The 20,321-nt window shown below is 44.5% G+C and overlaps 1 protein-coding gene across 1 annotated transcript in view; it reads right to left on the bottom strand.

Annotated features, from left to right (window-relative positions):
* Nucleotides 1–20,321, bottom strand: part of LOC116972889 (dynein heavy chain 8, axonemal-like) — a 574,435-nt gene that overhangs the window by 255,668 nt on the left and 298,446 nt on the right. Inside the window, exons 43-47 of the mRNA XM_033020476.1 lie at nt 18,855–18,957; nt 12,719–12,823; nt 6,300–6,461; nt 5,036–5,260; nt 3,857–4,029 (exon numbers count right to left, since the gene is read on the bottom strand). Of these exons, the coding sequence (XP_032876367.1) occupies nt 3,857–4,029; nt 5,036–5,260; nt 6,300–6,461; nt 12,719–12,823; nt 18,855–18,957 (768 nt within the window). The remainder of the gene's footprint in view (nt 1–3,856; nt 4,030–5,035; nt 5,261–6,299; nt 6,462–12,718; nt 12,824–18,854; nt 18,958–20,321) is intronic.

The raw sequence follows: 20,321 nt of genomic DNA, 5'->3' as shown, positions 1-20,321 counted from the left end.
GGTAGGCTGCTCTGGAAGGTTCGATCGCATGGGATCCAGAGAGAGCTAGCTGCCTGGATACAGAATTGGTTTCATGGAAGGAAGCAGATGGTGGTGGTGAAAGATGTGTTTCGGACTTGAGGCTCGATTTGAGGCCCATTGCTGTTTGTGGTTTATATCAATGATTTAGATGAGATTGTACAAGGCATGATTAATAAGTTTGCAGATGAAATAAAGTAAGTAGCTGAAGAATTGCAAATGGGGTTTAATGCAGACATGCAAGGTATTGCATTTTTGGAGGTTAAACCAGGGCAGGATCTTCATGGTGAACAGTGGGACCCTGGGAAGTGTTGCAGAATAGAGGGATCTCAAAATACAGGTACATAGTTCCCAGAAAGCTGACATCGACTCTGAGGTCAAACATCGCCTGAGTTGTGCCAGCGGAGCCTACGTATGACTCAAGGGAAGAGTCTTTGAAGACTGAGACCTAAAGGCTCAAACAAAACTGCTGGTCTACAGAGCCGCTGTCCTCTACCCTGTTGTATGGAGCCGAGTCATGGACCACCTACAGCAGGTACCTGAGAGCCCTGGAACAATACCATCAAAGATCCTTACAAAAGATTCTGAGGATCAGCTGGGAGGACAAACGCACCAACATCAGCATTTTGGAGGAAGCCAACATGACCACCATCACCACCACAATAATGCAGCACCAACTTCGATGGACTGGCCATGTCATCCGCATGTCAAACACACGTCTCCCTAAACAGATCCTGTACGCTCAATTGAAGGAAGGTCGGCGAGCCCCTGGTGGGCCAAAGAAACGCTTCAAGGACAACATCAAGAACAGTCTGAAGAAATTCCACATCACATCGAGCAACTGGGAGCACATTGCATTGGACAGGCGTTCCTGGAGGAAAATCCATGCAGGAAGGAGCTGCACGTCATGAAACGGAACTACGCCGTGTCACAGAGCACCGTAAGGAGAGAGAGAAGGGGGCTCGACAAGTACCAACCACCGCCAGTCTCCACTGCCCACGTTGCACTGCCCACGGTGTGTGGATCGTGGATCGGCCTCTACAGACATCTGCAGACCCACAAGTAGCCGACCCTATGGAGAGGAGACGACAGTGATACTTGTTACGAGTGACCGCCGATGATGAGTTCCCAGAAAGCGGCATCACAGGTAGATAGTGTGGTCAAGAAGGATTTTGGTACATTGGCCACCATCAGCTAGGTATTGAGACCAGAAGTTGGGACGTTACATGACAGTTGTACTGTACAAGATATTGATGAGGTCGCACATGGAATATTGTGGTCAGTTTTGGTCACCCTGCTATAGGATGTCATTAAGCTGGAAAGAATGCAGAGAAGATTTAAGAGGATGTGGCCAAATCTCAAAGGCTTGAGCTTTATGGAGAGGTTGGGCAGGTTAGCATTTTACTCCTTGGAATGCAGGGAGCTAGGGGGTGATCTTACAGAAGTGTATAAAATCATCAAGGGAATTCATAGGATGAATGCACAGCCTTTTACAGAGGACAAGGGAATCGAGAAACAGGATATAGATTTAAGGTGGGGGGAAGGATTTAAGAGAACCTGAAGGGCAACCTTTTCACTCTCATGGTGGTGGATATATGGAATGAGCTGCCAGAGGAGATAGCTGAAGGAAGCACTATAACAGCATTAAAAATGAACTTGGACAGGTATATCGATAGCAGAGATTTCGAGGGATATGAGCCAAACACAGTTAAATAGGACAAAACTGGGGTAACTCAGTCAGTCAGTCAGTCTGAAGAAGGGTCTCAACCCAAAACGTCTCCCATTCCTTCTCTCCAGAGATGCTGTCAATCCCACTGAGTTACTCCAGCATTTTGTGTCTATCTTTGGTTTAAACCAGCATCTGCAGTTCCTTCTTGCACAGGACCAGCTTGAATGGGGCATCTTGTTCAGCATGAACGAGTTTGGTTGAGAGGCCTGTTTCCATGCTGTATAACTCTGTGACATTATAACTATGGCCACTGGTCCCAAAAGGCTCACTTATTGTCCTGCCCAATTCCCAAAGAGGAACTTTCACCTCTCCATTTTAGCAGCCTCTACATATTGCCAGGTGATTTGTTTCTGAACACACTTGACAAATTCCACCCTATCTAAACCTTTGGCACTCAGTCTAATCTGGGAAAGTTAAAATTCCCTACTATGACCTACATCCATCCCCTACTGTGACAAATCTATTAGACAAACCTAATCTCTGGCATATTTGTTCCTCCAATTCCCATTAAAACCCCTGTCCTACTGTACGAGCTAATTCAAGATCTCTCCCGAGTTTGCCCTGATTCGAATTCGGAGATTTACGGTAATGGCCGCTTGGCGGTATTCGGGGCTCTCTTGTTGAAAAATCTTCACAAGTCTTCACGAGCTTACCGCGTTTCCCGAGTACCTGCCGTTAGCGTTACGAGCCGCTAAGAGACGTCCCCAAGCTCCGACGTACTCACTACGTACATTCTACGTGCTTCCACGAGTTTGATTTTTTTTTTAAACTCGGTAGATCTCTTGAATTACCTCGTTCAGTGGGACAGGGCTTTAACTGTTTGGGAGCCTATAGTACAAGCCCAACTGGGTGACATCCATGTACCTTCAGTGGACGATCCTTCAGACTGCCGGTTTATATTGGTTATCAGAGGATTGTTTTGTGTCCTGAAATGGAGATAGAGAGATCCAGGAAAAGAAAAAGTTGTCAGAAATAGTACAGGTGAATTTGGGGGCAGGGTGGAGTTAGTGGCCAAGTTGATGAACTTGACAAGTTCTGTATAGGTGCAAGCAGCAGCTCTAGTGCTGTTCTCAAACACCAGAGAACGAATAGGGGAGGGGTGCCAGTGACAGCTTGGAATAAGGACTGTTCCACGAGAACTATAAAAGGCAAATGTAGCTGGGACCCAAGCATGTGCCCATGGCTACATCTGTGATTTGTAGCAAATGGGATGAATCAAAAGAGACAAAAAGTTCATTTGGCAATGATACACAAATTGATATGATGTGATTCGATAGAACTTATCTATCCCAGGAGGGAAATTGATCTGCCAACAGTCATAAAAACGCAAAATACGTGAAACATGAAATTAAAGTGACCAGTGGAAAAGATGTGCAAAGATTTGGTGGGTGAGGGGGGGGGGGGGGGGTGTGAGGGGAGTCCGTCTACCCCACGACAGAAGGGGGAGGAGTTGTACAGTTTCATAGCCGCAGGGAAGAAGGATCTCCTGTGGTGTTCTGTGCTGCATCTTGGTGGAACCAGTTTGTTGCTGAAGGTGCTCCTCAGGTTGACCAGTGTGTCATATGTGGGAATATTACAGACTGAAGCAGAAAATTCTAACGTGTAGGTAGGAACTGCAGATGCTGGTTTAAACCAGAGAGACACAAAATGCTAGAGTAACTCAGCAGGACGGGCAGCATCTCTGGATAGAAAGAATGGGTGGTGTTTTAGGGTCGAGACCCTTCTTCTCTTGACCCGAAACATCACCCGTAAAATGATAACAATTCATTGATTAACAAGTGGTCAAATCTGTGATGGATTCCAATGCAAGCAGATATATTTTCAAACCAAAATGGATACCTCCAAGTAGTTCAGTGGCAAAAAGCTGGGGAACTTGGTGATCCAAACAACTTTAGAAGTTCATGAAACATTAAAAAACAGAAGACTAAAGGACATATTGTCTTAGAAATACATGTTGGTCAAGCCTCAAACCATGGCCGTGGGAACGTGAGGATCTGAAATCACTGTTCAGGTAATACCTAGGGTAAAATCCAGCAATAAAGTTCACACTCTATCTTTACTATTGTAATAATGCAATAACTAAAATAAATGTAAAAGCTGCAGCCTCACCTGTCTGTTAAAGGTGTGATGACAAGGCGGTCAGTGCAGCCAAGAAATTCATTCTGATAGACAAATTCCACATCAGTGATACCCACTCTTACATCTTGTGTGTCTTCTTTGAAATAAAATCGACTTTGCTTCAACCATTCAAAGTCACCGATTGATCTAATATGCAATTTAACCTACGTGCATAAAGAACACACAATATCCATGTAACAACTTTATCATCAGAAATCAGACATCTAATACAATTACTTGGGAAGAAGGAACTGCAGATGTCGGTTTAAATCGAAGACAGACACAAAATGCTGGAGTAATTCAGCGGGTCAGGCAGCATCTCTGGAGAGAAGGGATGGGCGAGGTTTCGGGTCGAGACCCTTCTTCAGACTGATATCGGGGGAGGGGGCGGGACAAAGATAGAATGTAGGCGGAGACAGTAAGACTAGTGGGGGAACTGGGAAGGGGAAGGGGATGGAGAGAGAGGGAAAGCAAGGGCTATCTGAAGGTAGAGAAGTCAATGTTTGGGGTGTAGACTAACCAAGCAAAATATGAGGTGCTGTTCCCCCAATTTGCGCTGGGCCTCACTCTGACAATGGAGGAGGCCCAGGACAGAAAGGTCGGATTTGGAATGGGAGGGGTAGTTGAAGTGCTGAGCCACCGGGAGATCAGGTTGGTTAGTGCGAACTATGCGGAGGTGTTGTGCGAAGCGATCGGTGAGCCTGTGCTTGGTCTCACCGATGTAGAGAAGTTGGCATCTGGAACAGCGGATACAGTAGATGAGGTTGGAGGAGGTGCAGGTGAACCTCTGCCTCACCTGGAAAGACTGTTTGGGTCCTTGTATGGAGTCGAGGGGGGAGGTAAAGGGACAGGTGTTGCATCTCCTGCGGTTGCAGGGGAAAGTACCCGTGAAGGAGGTGGTTTGGATAGGAAGGGACGAATTGACCAGGGAGTTTTGGAGGGAACGGTCTCTGCGGAAAGCAGAAAGGGATGGTATGGGAAGATGTGGCCAGTAGTGGGATCCCGTTGGAGGTGGCGAAAATGTTGGAGGATTATATTAAACAGCAGAAAATCCTTAACATTTTTGCCACCTCCAACGGGATTCCACTACTGGCCACATCTTCCCATAAATTTGATATAACTAAGTCCAACAAACTGAAATTAAGACAGGTATAAATTGTTTCATCATACCAACTCATCAAAAATGTCTCTCTGGTGAACATGAATCGTAACAAGAGTTTCGAATTGGATTCTTTGAAACTTAGTCAGATCATGGGTTGTTTGGCTGATAAGTGCATGCAGCATATCCAGGAACTTCTGATTCGTTGCTTGCATGATCTTTTTGCTATCTTTTGACATGTTAAGTGCTTCTTCTGAGTCCCGTGTCCACAGTATCTGGATTGCCAAGATTCCCACCTGTACATGGAAAAGGGGGCACAGAATTAACACTCAAAATACCAATCAGAAAATATATCCAGTTTAACAATCATGACCTTGAAAGTTAAAATGAGGTAATATTCAAATATTTTCTTTTCTGAAGGGCACTAGTTAGACTTCTAGACACCTAGAATAATTAAACCTGTTGGTACATCTGACAGAAAATGACTTGCTAATTATCCTGTTCACCCCTACACTCTACTTTAATATCCAGTTGTTATCTTGGAAGTAAACCATCATATCCCCTTTTGGAGACCGTTTCCAGAAAGTGCTAGTGTTCAGTTCTGGGCACCATGTTATAGGAAAGATGTTGTCAAGCTGGAAAGGGTACAGAGATTTACAAGGATGTTGCCTGGGCTAGAGGGTCTGAGCGATAGGGACTCGAATAATAGTCGCATCCTCTCCAGGAAGCGACTGAAGGACGGTATCCCCCTTACCGTACCCTCTTCTCCCACATAAAGACATTTAAAAAAAAACACACAAAAAACACACTTCAACATAACAAAAAAACTCATCTCGGTCCTAAAAGATTTCCCCTTTATCGTTAAACTGTGACCCCTTGTTCTGGACTTCCCCAACATCGGGAACAATCTTCCTGCATCGAGCCTGTCCAACCCCTTCAGAATTGTGTACGTTTCTATAAGGTCCCCCCTCAATCTTCTAAATTCTAGAGAGTACAAGCCGAGTGGAGGGATACAGTTTGGAGGGATATGGACCAAACACAGGCAGGTGGGACTAATGTAGCTTGGACATTGTTGGCCAGTGTGGGCACGTTGGGCCGAAGAGCCTGCTTCCACACTGTGTATCGCTCTATAACTTTAAAATGCTGTGCTGCAAAAGAAATGAATTGTGCAAAAAGGGCCGTCTGAAAAACTATTGACAAAATTGCTACATTATAGTCTTTGCTCCTGGATGACTTCATCCGAACAATTCACAGGGCTTGGTAAGGAAGAAGAATTGTCGTTGAACAATCAGTTGAATTAGTTGAACAAAACCATGATTGTCTGTATCATTTTACCTGGCCAGGTGCCTCATACAGGAATGGTATTAGCTGGAATTCTGGTTCACTGAAACTGTAGAATGCTAATTTGATCACAGTGTGTAGTGATGATTGTTGGATACGCAGTAGGTCACTTAACCATAGTTCCACTGGGCCTTTGGCAATTACTGGGTTATCCAACTGTTAGTCAAACAAAAAAAGGTTCATAAACATTACTGAGATCATCGTTACTATTATTACTAATAATCTGACCGGCAAAACAAAGCGATATTTAAAAAATATTTTGAAAACATTTACATTGAATTATAACCTCATGTCATGAATGTTAACTGAGAAACTACCAGATCATTGAATGAACAAATGCTCTTCAAAACAGGAAATCAGTCACTTTTACCCAATCTATTTATATGTGACAATAGACAAACCATTGTAGTTGAATCTTAAACAAATAGGCAGTAGACAATAGGTGCAGGAGTAGGCCATTCGGCCCTTCGAGCCAGCACCGCCATTCAATATGATCATGGCTGATCGGCCCCAATCAGTATTCAAGAAGGAACTGCAGATGCTGGAAAATCGAAGGTACACAAAATGCTGGAGAAACTCAACGGGTGCAGCAGCATCTATGGAGCGAAGGAAATAGGTAACGTTTCGGGCCCAAAACGTTACCTATTTCCTTCGCTCCATAGATGCTGCTGCACCTGCTGAGTTTCTCCAGCATTTTTGTGTCCCCAATCAGTACCCCGTTCCTGCCTTCTTCCCCCTACCGCTTGATTACGCTAACCCCTAGAGCTCTATCTAACTCCCTTTTAAATTCATCTAGTGAATTAAAATCCACTGCCTTCTGAGGCAGAGAATTCCACAAATTCACAACTCTCTGGGAGAAAAAGTGTTTACTCGCCTCCATTCTAAACTAAATGGCTTACCCCTTATTCTTAAACTGTGGCCCCTGGTTCTGGACTCCTCCAACATCGGGAACATGTTTCCTGCCACTCGGTCTGAAGAAGGGTTTCGGCCCGAAACGTCACCTATTTCCTTCGCTCCATAGATGCTGCTGCACCCGCTGAGTTCCTCCAGCAATTTTGTGTACCTTTTCTGCCACTAAGGTGTCCAAACCCTTACTAATCTCATATGTTTCAATAAGATTCCCTCTCATCCTTCTAAATTCCAGAGTATACAAGCCCAGCCGCTCCATTCTCTCAGCATACGACAGTCCCGCCATCCCGGGGAATTAACCTTGTGAACCTACGCTGCACTCCCTCAATAGCAAGAATGTCCTTCCTCAAATTTGGAGACCAAAACTGCACACAATAATCCAGGTGTGGTCAATTCACTGGATGCATTCAAGAGAGAGTTCGATACAACTGTAGCAGGACCTCTTTGCTCCTATACTCAACTCCTCTTGTTATGAATTATTAATTTTAATTTTAAAAATGGGGAGGCACAGTGGTGCATCGGGAGAGTTGCTGCCTTACAGTGCCAGACACCCAGGTTCAATCCTGACTATGGGTGCTATCTATACAGAGTTTGTACGTTCTCCCCGTGATCTGCGTGGGTTATCTCTGGGAGCTCCGGTTTCCTCCCACATTCCAAAGATGTACAGATTTGTAGTCTAATTGGCTTGGTATAAATGTAAATTGTCCCTAGTGTGTGTAGGATAGTGTTAGTGTGCGGGGATCGCAGGTCGGCGTGGATCGAAGGGCCTCTTTCCGTGCTGTATCTCTAAACTAAAGTAAATACTTTTACAATTCAATATTCTGGTAATATATGTGATTTTTATCAGACAATCAAAATTATGACATTGCATCAACATAGAAAGTATGTGCAGGAGTAGGCCATTTGGCCCTTCGATCCAGTATGATCATGTTTGATCATCCAGAATCAGTACCCTGTTCCTGCTTTTTCCCCATATCCCTTGATTCCGTTAGTCCTAAGAGCTACATCGAACTCTCTCTTGAATGCATCCAGTGAATTGGCCTCCATTGCCTTCTGTGGCAGAAAATTCCAGTCAACTTAATGTGTCTGTGCTGGGAGCCTGTAATAGCTAACAATTAATTTAACTCCCCAGCACATTAACCATCACTTCACGATCTTTTGCTTTGTATGTAAAAATCAGCCGTACTTTATTTACATAAGATTTTGGCAGGCCAGGCTGATTACCCATGCTTAACTGTCCTACGAAAAGAGGTGGACACAAAATGCTGGAGTAACTCAGCGGGGCAGGTAGCATCTCTGGAGAGAAGGAATGGGTGATGTTTCGGATCGAGACCCTTCTTGATGAGCTAACTTTTTGATGCTTGCAATTAATCTGGTGAATGTATTCCTCCAGTGCTTTTGGCTATGGAGTTCCAGATTTATATATTTGCGTGTTATAATTGTTTGTGATAATTGTTGAATATTGTGGCAACCAGTCGTGCCTGCTTTATTGAGAGATGCTTAAGAGAACATTACTGGAGGCTTGACCAAGATCTTTGTAACCTCTCCATCTCCAGGAGAGGTCCTGGAGGACCGGAGAGTTGGTGGATGCAAATGCGATAATGGTGTTTTAAGATGGGTACCTGAAACGTCACCCATTCCTTCTCTCCAGAGATGCTGCCTGACCCGCTGAGTTACTCCAGCATTTTGTGTCTATAACCATATAACCATATAACAATTACAGCACGGAAACAGGCCATCTCGGCCCTACAGGTCCGTGCCGAACAATTATTTTCCCTTAGTCCCACCTGCCTGCACTCATACCATAACCCTCCATTCCCTTCTCATCCATATGCCTATCCAATTTATTTTTAAATGATACCAACGAACCTGCCTCCACCACTTCCACCGGAAGCTCATTACACACTGCTACCACTCTCTGAGTAAAGAAGTTCCCCCTCATGTTACCCCTAAACTTCTGTCCCTTAATTCTGAAGTCATGTCCTCTTGTTTGAATCTTCCCTATTCTCAAAGGGAAAAGCTTGTCCACATCAACTCTGTCTATCCCGCTCATCATTTTAAAGACCTCTATCAAGTCCCCCCTTAACCTTCTGCGCTCCAGAGAATAAAGACCTAACTTATTCAACCTTTCTCTGTAACTTAGTTGTTGAAACCCAGGCAACATTCTAGTAAATCTCCTCTGTACTCTCTCTATTTTGTTGACATCCTTCCTATAATTGGGCGACCAAAATTGTACACCATACTCCAGATTTGGTCTCACCAATGCCTTGTACAATTTTAACATTACATCCCAGCTTCTATACTCAATGCTCTGATTTATAAAGGCTAGCATACCAAAAGCTTTCTTTACCACCCTATCTATATGAGATTCCACCTTCAAGGAACTATGCACGGTTATTCCCAGATCCCTCTGTTCAACTGCATTCTTCAATTCCCTACCATTTACCATGTACGTCCTATTTTGATTTGTCCTGCCAAGGTGTAGCACCTCACATTTATCAGCATTAAACTCCATCTGCCATCTTTCAGCCCATTCTTCCAAATGGCCTAAATCACTCTGTAGACTTTGGAAATCCTCTTCATTATCCACAACACCCCCTATCTTGGTATCATCTGCATACTTACTAATCCAATTTACCACACCTTCATCCAGATCATTGATGTACATGACAAACAACAAAGGACCCAACACAGATCACTGAGGCACCCCACTAGTCACCTGCCTCCAACCTGACAAACAACCATCCACCATTACTCTCTGGCGTCTCCCATTCAGCCACTGTTGAATCCATCTTGCTACTCCTGCATTTATACCCAACAGTTGAATCTTCTTAACCAACCTTCCATGAGGAACCTTGTCAAAGGCCTTATTAAAGTCCATATAGACAACATCCACTGCTTTACCCTCGTCAGTTTCCCTAGTAACCTCTTCAAAAAATTCAAGAAGATTCGTCAAACATGACCTTCCAGGCACAAATCCATGTTGACTGTTCCTAATCAGACCCTGTTTATCCAGATCTTCAGCATCTGCTGTTCCTTCCTACACACACTGGAATCAAGCATTAAACCAAGTGCTGGAAGAACTCGGTGAGTCAGGCAGCATCTGGGTAGACAAATGGACAGGTCAGAATGATATCTTGGATGTAGAGGCAGTAGGGTGAAAAGTTATGACCAAGGGAACTCTATCCCTGTTCTGTCTGTCAGAGAATGATTACAGGTTTCTTCTTAAGTAGACAAAAATGTTGGAGAAACTCTGCGGGTGAGGCAGCATCTATAGAGCGAAGGAATAGGTGACGTTTCGGGTCGAGACCCTTCCTCAGACTGATGGTCAGTCTGAAGGAAGGGTCTCGACCCGAAACCTCACCTATTCCTTCACTCCATAGATGTTGCCTCACCTGCTGAGTTTCTCCAGCATTTTTGTCTACCTTCAATTTTTCCAGCATCTGCAGTTCCTTCTTAAACAGGTTTAGAAACATAGACATAGAAACATAGAAAATAGGTGCAGGAGTAGGCCATTCGGCCCATCGAGCCTGCACCGCCATTCAATATGATCATGGCTGATCATCCAACTCAGTATCCTGTACCTGCCTTCTCTCCATACCCCCTGATCTCTTTAGCCACAAAGGCCACATCTAACTCCCTCTTAAATATTACCAATGAACTGGCCACAACTACCTTCTGTGGCAGAGAATTCCAGAGATTCACCCCTCTCTGTGTGAAAAATGTTTTCCTCATCTCGGTCCTAAAAGATTTTCCCCTTATCCTTAAACTGTGACCCCTTGTTCTGGACTTCCCCAACATCGGGAACAATCTTCCTGCGTCTAGCTAGTCCAACCCCTTAAGAATTTTGTAAGTTTCTATAAGATCCTCCCCTCAATCTTCTAAATTCTAGCGAGTACAAGCCGAGTCTATCCAGTCTTTCTTCATATGAAAGTCCTGACATCCCAGGAATCAGTCTGGTGAACCTTCTCTGTACTCCCTCTATGGCAAGAATGTCCTTCCTCAGATTAGGAGACCAAAACTGTACGCAATACTCCAGGTGTGGTCTCACCAAGACCCTGTACAACTGCAGTAGAACCTCCCTGCTCCTATACTCAAATCCTTTTGCTATGAATGCTAACATACCATTCGCCTTCTTCACTGCCTGCTGCACCTGCATGCCTACATTCAATGACTGGTGTACCATGACACCCAGGTCTCGTTGCATCTCCCCTTTTCCTAATCGGCCACCATTCAGATAATAGTCTACTTTCCTGTTTTTGCCACCAAAGTGGATAACCTCATATTTATCCACATTATACTGCATCTGCCATGCATTTGCCCACTCACCCAGCCTATCCAAGTCACCTTGCAGCCTCCTAGCATCCTCCTCACAGCTAACACTGCCCCCCAGCTTCGTGTCATCTGCAAACTTGGAGATGTTGCATTCAATTCCCTCGTCCAGATCATTAATATATATCGTAAATAGCTGGGGTCCCAGCACTGAGTCTTGCGGTACCCCACTAGTCACTGCCTGCCATTGTGAAAAGAACCCGTTTACTCCTACTCTTTGCTTCCTGTCTACCAGCCAGTTCTCTATCCACATCAATACTGAACCCCCAATACCGTGTGCTTTAAGTTTGTATACTAATCTATTATGTGGGACCTTGTCGAAAGCCTTCTGAAAGTCCAGATATAAAACATTCACTGGTTCTCCCTTATCCACTCTACTAGTTACATCCTCGAAAAATTCTATAAGATTCGTCAGACATGATTTACCTTTCATAAATCCATGCTGACTTTGTCCAATCATTTCACCACTTTCCAAATGTGCTGCTATCCCATCTTTCATAACTGATTCTAGCAGTTTCCCCACTACCGACGTTAGACTAACTGGTCTGTAATTCCCCGTTTTCTCTCTCCCTCCCTTTTTAAAAAGTGGTGTTACATTAGCTACCCTCCAATCCTCAGGAACTACTCCAGAATCTAAAGAGTTTTGAAAAATTATCACTAATGCATCCACTATTTCTGGGGCTACTTCATTAAGTACTCTGGGATGCAGCGTATCTGGCCCTGGGGATTTATCGGCCTTTAATCCATTCAATTTACCTAACACCATTTCCCGGCTAACCTGGTTTCTTCTTCTTCATTCCTTTATTTTGGATGTCACAGGATTTATAGCTAATCCTTGATATTCTTGGAGAAAGAGGTGTTGAGCTATCTTCTTTATAACTGAGCATATTGTTGGGCCCTTTCAAATGCCTTAAGAAAGTGAAATACTATGATTTGGATGTCTTCTCACATTGCGGACAAAACAGTCCAGGAAAGCAGACATGCTTCCAAGAATGCCGGTGAACTAGATGGGTTGAAATGTTTATACGATGCCATAAATCCAGAATTATTAATGTCAGGATATAGAGGCTTTGGCTTTTGTACCTAGCTATCTATTTGTGAGAAATTGATTATTTAGAAAACATATGGATTAAACAGATTTTAATATGAATCAAACTACAACGAATAATTACATGAATTGTTTCTCCTTCCTTAGAAATGACAGCCAATATGGTATCGTAATCTTTTGGATGGAAATCCACCTCATTTACATTGTCAAACACTCCTGCTAAGTGGGCCTGCATGTAAAACAAACAAGAAAAACAAGAAAACACTGAGATTAAATCAAATTAAATCACATTCCAAATGTTGTCGGTCAAATTGTACAGACCATACCTTGGATTGTATTACATAACCTGGTTCAGATAAGAGCTGCAGAATTATTTAGCTTTACAACCAAAGATGGTCATGATGGAAATTTCACTGTTGATTTGAAATTCTGTGATTTTGATTGGAAAAACATTTGATTGGGGGAAAAAAGCCCTGCCTGTTAAATCTCCGATTTTAATTATAGTTTTTCATCCTTAGTATCATCCTGGTAAATCTATGCAACTTGTGTTAAGCATTTTGGTGATATGATACAGTAGAACTTTACTTATCCCAGGAGGGAAATTGATCTGCCGACACTCATTAAGCACAAAATACATGAAACATGAAATAAAAGTGACGAGTGGAAAGGCTTGGGGGATGTGCAAAGATTGGGGGGGGGGGGGGGGGGGGGGGGGGGGGGGGGGGGGGGGGGGGGGGGGGCAGGGGTGGGGGGGGGGGGGTGAGGGGTCAGTCTCAGTCTCAGTCTACCCCACGACAGAAGGGGGAGGAGTTGTACAGTTTGATAGCCACAGGGAAGAAGGATCTCCTGTGGTGTTCTGTGCTGCATCTTGGTGGAACCAGTCTGTTGCTGAAGGTGCTCCTCAGGTTGACCAGTGTTTCATGGAGGGGGTGAGCTGTATTGTCCAGGATGCTCCATAGTTTGAGGAACATCCTCCCCTCCAAGACCATCTCCCATGAACCCAACTCCACCCCCAGGACGGAGCCAGCCTTCCTGATGAGTTTGTTGATCAAATTGGCGTCCGCATCCTTCGCCCTGTTGCCCCAGCACACGGCAGTGAAGAAGATGGCACTGGCTACCACCGATTGGTAGAACATCTGCAGCATCTTACTGCAGATGTTGAAGGAGCGGAGCCTTCTCAAACAGTACAGCTGGCTCTGTCCCTTCTTGTACAGAGCCTCAGTGTTCCTGGACCAGTCCAGTTTACTGTCCAGGTACACTCCAAGGTATTTGGGATAATTTTCACCTAACACAATTTATGGGGCTGACAGGTCACCCATTTTACATTCTGCTTGATTCTAGTTTATGAAAAATTAATGAAGTTATAATTTAGTTTCTCAATAACATCATTTCCTGTATGTTTATTTTTAGCTGTTTAAATCTTATTGAACATGAGTTAATATCAGAGCAGATTGCACTCAGATTCACTGAATCATCCAGCATACTAGTTGTCTACTTGTCTAAAGTGATAACACAGAAGTTTGTGTGGCTTTTTCAGTAGAAGAACAATAGAAATACGAGCAGGAGAAGGCTATACATCCCCTCAAGCCTGACAACCATTTTGATTCCCCCAAGGCCCCAAATGAAGCCACTTTAAATATACATAGAAAACATAGAAAATAGGTGCAGGAGTAGGCCATTCGGCCCTTCGAGCCTGCACCGCCATTCAATATGATCATGGCTGATCATCCAACTCAGTATCCCATCCCTGCCTTCTCTCCCTTTAACCACAAGGGCCACATCTAACTCCCTCTTAAATATAGCCAATGAGCCAATATACTCTTACACAACCAAGCACAGTCCTCTGGGATGGAGAATGTCAAAAACTCACAATATTCTGTTAAGAATGGTCTCATCATAGTGCCAAAAAATACTGATATAGTTTACCCTATAGGACATGAAGTGCGGCTGCTAGAATGGGGAGAAATCGGATTTAAGGTGCTGTGTGTATCATCAGCATGAAATGGCAGCACAAATTCTTTCCACCCTCAATCTTTATAGATCTCCACAAGCATGCAAATTAACAATTTAGTGCGCATTAATTAAAATATTGTGATTCTTACACAAATTTTAGTCATGTAATAAATACTATATTTTCCGAGATGCCTTTCCAAAAGAATCTCTTCTCGATCTTTCATGGAACTTTTAATGTTATTGCTACTTTGAAGTTCTGCCCTCCAATAATTTAGCATTCACAATTTCTAGCAAAACTGGTGCATTCATTATAATGGTCATCATGATAAAATTTAAATACTCTACAAAGATGTTGCCAGGACTAGAGGGACTGAGCTATAGGGAGAGGTTGAGTAGGCTGGGTCTCTATTCCATGGAGCGCAGGAGGATGAGGGGTGATCTTATAGAGGTGTATAAAACCATGAGAGGAATAGATTGGGTAGATGCACAGTCTCTGCCCAGAGTAGGTGAATCAAGGACCAGAGGTCATAGGTTTAAGGTGAAGGTAGATCATAAGTGATAGGTGGAGAATTAGGGCATTTGGCCCATAAAGTCTACTCCGCCATTCAATAATGGCTGATCTATCTCTCCCTCCTAACCCAATTCTCCTGCCTTCTCTCCATAACCCGTACTAATCAATAATCTATCTATCTCTGCCTTAAATATATCCACTGACTGCCTCCACAGCCTTCTGTGGCAAAGAATTCCACATGTTCACCACCCTCTGACTAAAGAAATTCCTCATCATCTCCTGCCTAAAAGAACGTCCTTTAATTCTGCCTAATTAGGGCATTAGGGCATTTGGCCCATAGTGGGACGACAGATGGCACAATGGGCTAAGTGTTTGGCTGGCAACCAGAAGGTAGCCGGTTCGAATCCCGCTTGGAGTGCATACTGTCGTTGTGTCCTTGGGCAAGACATTTCACCCACCTTTGCCTGCGTGTGAATGTGTGTGAGTGATTGGTGGTGGTCGGAGGGGCCGTAGGCGCAGATTGGCAGCCACGCTTCCGTCAGTCTGCCCCAGGGCAGCTGTGGCTACAGAAGTAGCTTACCACCACCGAGTGTGACTGAGGAGTGAATGAATAATGCGATGTAAAGCGCCTTGAGTATTAGAAAGGCGCTATATAAATCCCATCCATTATTATTATTATTATAAAGTCTACTCCACCGTCCTGGGCTTAGAATATTGGACAATCACTAAGAAAGCTCATCAGTTCCTCAAGGTTTAAAGAGATACACCATCAAATACTCTTATCGAACTTCTACAGCTGTATGATGGAGACCATCAAGACTGATTGCATCACGCCCTGGTTTGGTAACTCAAAAGCTCAAGAATGAGAAGGCTTCAGAAAGTGGTGGACATTGCCTGGTCCATCACAGGTATTGAGCTCCCCACCAATGATGGGGCCTACAGGAAGCACTGCCTCAAAATGGCAGTTAATGGCAAAGACCACGCACCATCCTGGCCAAGCTTGCACCTTGCTGCTACCATCAGGAAGAAGGTATAGGAGCCTGAGAGCCATGACCATCAGGTTTAAGAACAGCTATTGCCATCAACCATCAGGCCCATGAACCACACTACACAAACCTATCCATAACAAAACCTCAGTATGGTTGTACTAAGGAGTTTGTTCTAGGTTACATAATGTACATTGGCCTGTACTATTATGGTCTAGTTGTCTGGTATTACTGATAATGTATTGTATTATTGCTTATTTATTTGGTGTGCTGTTGCGTTAATGTGACCGTAAAGCTGTAGTAACAATTTAATTGTTCCATTAGGTCATAAGTGATAGGAGTAGAATTAAGGCATTCGGCCCATCAAGTCTACTCCACCATTCAATCATGGCTGATCTATCTCTCCCTCCTAACCCAATTCTCCTGCCTCCTCTCCATAACCCGTACTAATCAATAATCTATCTATCTCTGCCTTAAATATATCCACTGACTGCCTTCACAGCCTTCTGTGGCAAAGAATTTCACATGTTCACCACCCTCTGACTAAAGAAATTCCTCATCATCTCCTGCCTAAAAGAACGTCCTTTAATTCTGAGGCAATGACCTCTCCCAGTGGAAACATCCTCTCCACATCCACTCTATACAAGCCTTTCACTATTCTTTACGTTTCAATGAGGTCCCCCCTCATTTGCTAATCTTCGGGAGTATAGGCCCAGTGCCGTCAAACGCTCATTGTATGTTAACCTACTCATTCCTGAGATCATTCTTGTAAATCTCCTCTGGACCCTCTCTAGATCAAGCACATCCTTCCACAGATATGGTGTCCAAAATTGCTCACATTATTCCGAATGCGGCCTGACCAGTGCCTTACAGAGAGAGCATTATAGAGCCTTTCTCTACACTAACTGTCTCTCACCTATTTTCATATCATCTGCAAACTTGGCCACAAAGCCTTCAATCTCCTCATCCAATTAATATACAACGTGAAGAGTAGCGGCCCCAGCACTGACCCCTGCGGAACTCCGCTAGTCACAGGCAGCCAACCAGAAAAAGCCCCCTTGATTGCCACTCTTTGCCTTCTGCCATCCACAGAAAGAGTTTATTTCTGTGCTGGGTAACTCTATTACATTACTTTAGAAGTACAGGTGCACAACCTTTTATCCGAAAGCCTTGGGACCAGACACTTTTCGTAATTCAGAATTTGTCGGTCTTCGGAATGGAAATTTTTTAGCGTAGATTTTAATGGCTGGCTCAGTGGTAGAGTGCTCGGCTCATATCCGCAAGGTCGCGAGTTTGCGCCTTGATCGCGGCAGTAAACTCGGTCGCGAGTTTGAGTCTTCAATGTAGTTTTTTCTTGCAGAATAAATGTTTGTATGAAATGCAGTGTAGGAGAGGTGTACTGACTGTGTGGGCAGAACTTTGGAAGTGATTGCCCACCAGTCTAAAAAGCCGCTGTGTCTCCCTGTCCCTGGGATAGCAGGGGGCGATCAAACAGCACAATAACCCCCCCCCCCCCCCCTCCAACTCCAGAGGAATCCGCTCCCCAATGGGCCGCTACGGCGACAAGTGGCAGTTTGCCCACAGCCCGAGCTGCGCCCCCTCATCCGCCACCCCAAGAACAAGACGTACCTTGCACACCATCAGCTTCTGCCCCTACGTGTTCCTCTGGAGTTGGAGCGGGGCTGGGCTGGAGTTGCTGCTGGAGTGGGTCTCTGGGATCTCCGTGCTCGCAGTGGGCCTGGGGGTCGGTGTCCCGTTGGTCCTGACGTCTCCGGCCACCCCCCTGGACTGGAGCTGAGACTGGAAACTGTACCGCCCTTGCCCCCTCCCTCTGCAACTGCAAACAACCCCACTCTCCTGCAAGGGCGGTACAGCTCCCGGAGGATGGCAGGTGGCCGGAGACGTCAGGACCAACAGGAACCCGCTCCCCGATGGGCCCCTACGACGCCCCGAGCTGCGCCCCGTCATCCGCAACCCAGGTCCCTCTGTAGTTGGAGCGGGGCTGGGCTGGGCTGCTGTTGGCTGTGGGTCTCTGGGATCTCCGTGCTTGCAGTGGGCCTGGGGGTCGGTGTCCAATTGGTCCTGACGTCTCCGGTGACTGTCACTGTCCTGCTGCAATCACCGACGTGAAGACAGTGCAAAGCCCCCGCGCCGGTGCAATGGGCGGGGAGCTGGAGAGGGGAGGGAAGGGGTCACACACATGGCCGGGAAGCAGAGGGGTGTAGGTGGGGTGAAACTGAAGCGAGCGACAATCTGCTGCTGCCTGCCCGCTGAGTTAAAAAGTTCCCACGCAAGACTCACGAAACACTGTGTTTCGTGAGTCTACCGTGGGAACTTTTTAACTCAGCGGGCAGGCAGCAGCATATTGTCAATTATTAACCCTCCCGCACAATATACCCTCACCTTCTCTTTTATGAATGGGGATTTAGTTCCCCTTTCTTCGAGGACCGACCGGAGGTTCCGCTGTCACCTCTGCGGGCCGCCCTCGGTGAACGTTTTCAAGGACCTTTCTTCAAGGACCGAAAAAATGGCCGCTATTCGGAGGTTTTCGTTATTTGGATCTTCGGATAAAAGGTTGTGCACCTGTACTGACATATAATGGGGATTCTACTTCATAGACTATAATAATGATACACTTATTTTTGTTGTCATAGGCACTGCTAGGCAGGATCAGACAATATATTTTTGCTACCTGGCTTTTAACTTGGAATGCCCAGAATTCTCCTTGGCGATCACAAACAATTCAGCAAAAACAAATATTGCATTAATCATTTCCCACTCTTTAAGACAAAGTAAATCTATCGGCAAACCTGGATGGTGTGTGAATCACTGGCTTGTCCGAGGATTTCTAGTAGCGCTGGATCTGAGACGAAAAAGAATCTAGGAAATAGCAACCTCTTCTTTTCTAAATATCTGCCAAAATATTAATGATGAAATTTAAAAGAAGATTTTGGAACACAACTTTTAACGTTTACTAATTTTTTTACTTTAATAATCAACAAATTCGAAGTATTTCACAGGCAAATGAAAAACAAGCAAGAATTATAGATGGGGTCATTGGCAACTGCTGAGGCCAATTAGCCACAAAAATGGACATCTTTGCAGAGGGGGAGAGGGGGCTGTGGGTGGCAAAAGATTATAAAAGTTTATAAACAAAAGTTTATGAGCCGTCCTCATCAAAAAGAAGAAATGTCAAAGTCACCAGGAAAGTAATGAGATTCTGGAAAGGCTAAAAAAGTTAAAAATGAGATAGTGGGACATTTCTCTAATTTAAGCCACCTGTCTAAATATCCTCTTTTAGTGAGAGAAAAGAGAGTGGCAATGTGGATATTTCGCTCCATCTCCAAATCTATGTATTTACTCATTCACTGTTGAAGATTTAGGTGCACTGGCAAGACAGCCTTTGATTGTATATCCCTCAGTGCACAAGCTAAATGGCTTGAGGCCATTTAACAAGGATGTTAAGAGCAAAGATACTAGAGGAGCCTTTGGTTAAGAGCTACCATATTGGTGGCCAATACTGAAGTGCTGCCCAAAGGCCCACCAGATCTATGTTAATCCTCAAGGACCTTGCTTCCAAGATGGCGCCCGACTGTTGTGTTTCGGCTGTTGTAAATAACTGTAGCCTTGCACCAAGATAAAGGTCCAAAGACTTTATTAACTACATAGCAAATATGACTTCACACTTGCACGTCTCTCTAATTCTAAGGGAACCAGGCGAGGAGGGTTACTGTAAAGCTAGTGGGCGTAACTACTAAAGCATGGCTCATAACATGAGTGACACTGATCTACACCACCCCAGGCAACTATTTACATGCTAGCCACAGAAGCACAAGAATCACATATCACAATCGCTCCACACTCTTAAACTTCTATTCATACAGCAACATTTCTTACTTTAACTATGATCTTCTTTACTGCTCTTAGATCTTTCATTGGACTTTGCTGACTTTACCTTGCACTAAACGTTATTCCCTTTTCATGTTTCTATACTGTAAATGGCTCGATTGTAACCATGCATTATCTTTCTGCTGACTGGTTAGCGCGCAACAAAAGCTTTTCACTGTACCTCGGTACACGCGGCAATAAACTAAACTGAACTGAACTGAAAGTATTTATCTGTACCAATCCCTTTAGTTGAATTATGTCATTGCGTTCTTTGCTATGGTGATTGAAGTGGCCATCTAAATCTATCTATATTACTAAAAGTCTGTTTTTGACCGGTTTTGGCGATCTGTGCTGTGATTTCCGAGAGAACGCCGCCACCTACGGCCGTC

Source organism: Amblyraja radiata, chromosome 5, assembly GCF_010909765.2.
Source record: "Amblyraja radiata isolate CabotCenter1 chromosome 5, sAmbRad1.1.pri, whole genome shotgun sequence".
Taxonomy (NCBI): Eukaryota; Metazoa; Chordata; class Chondrichthyes; order Rajiformes; family Rajidae; genus Amblyraja; species Amblyraja radiata.
Note: the sequence above shows the minus strand (reverse complement) of the source record. Positions and strands in the feature narration are given on the sequence as shown.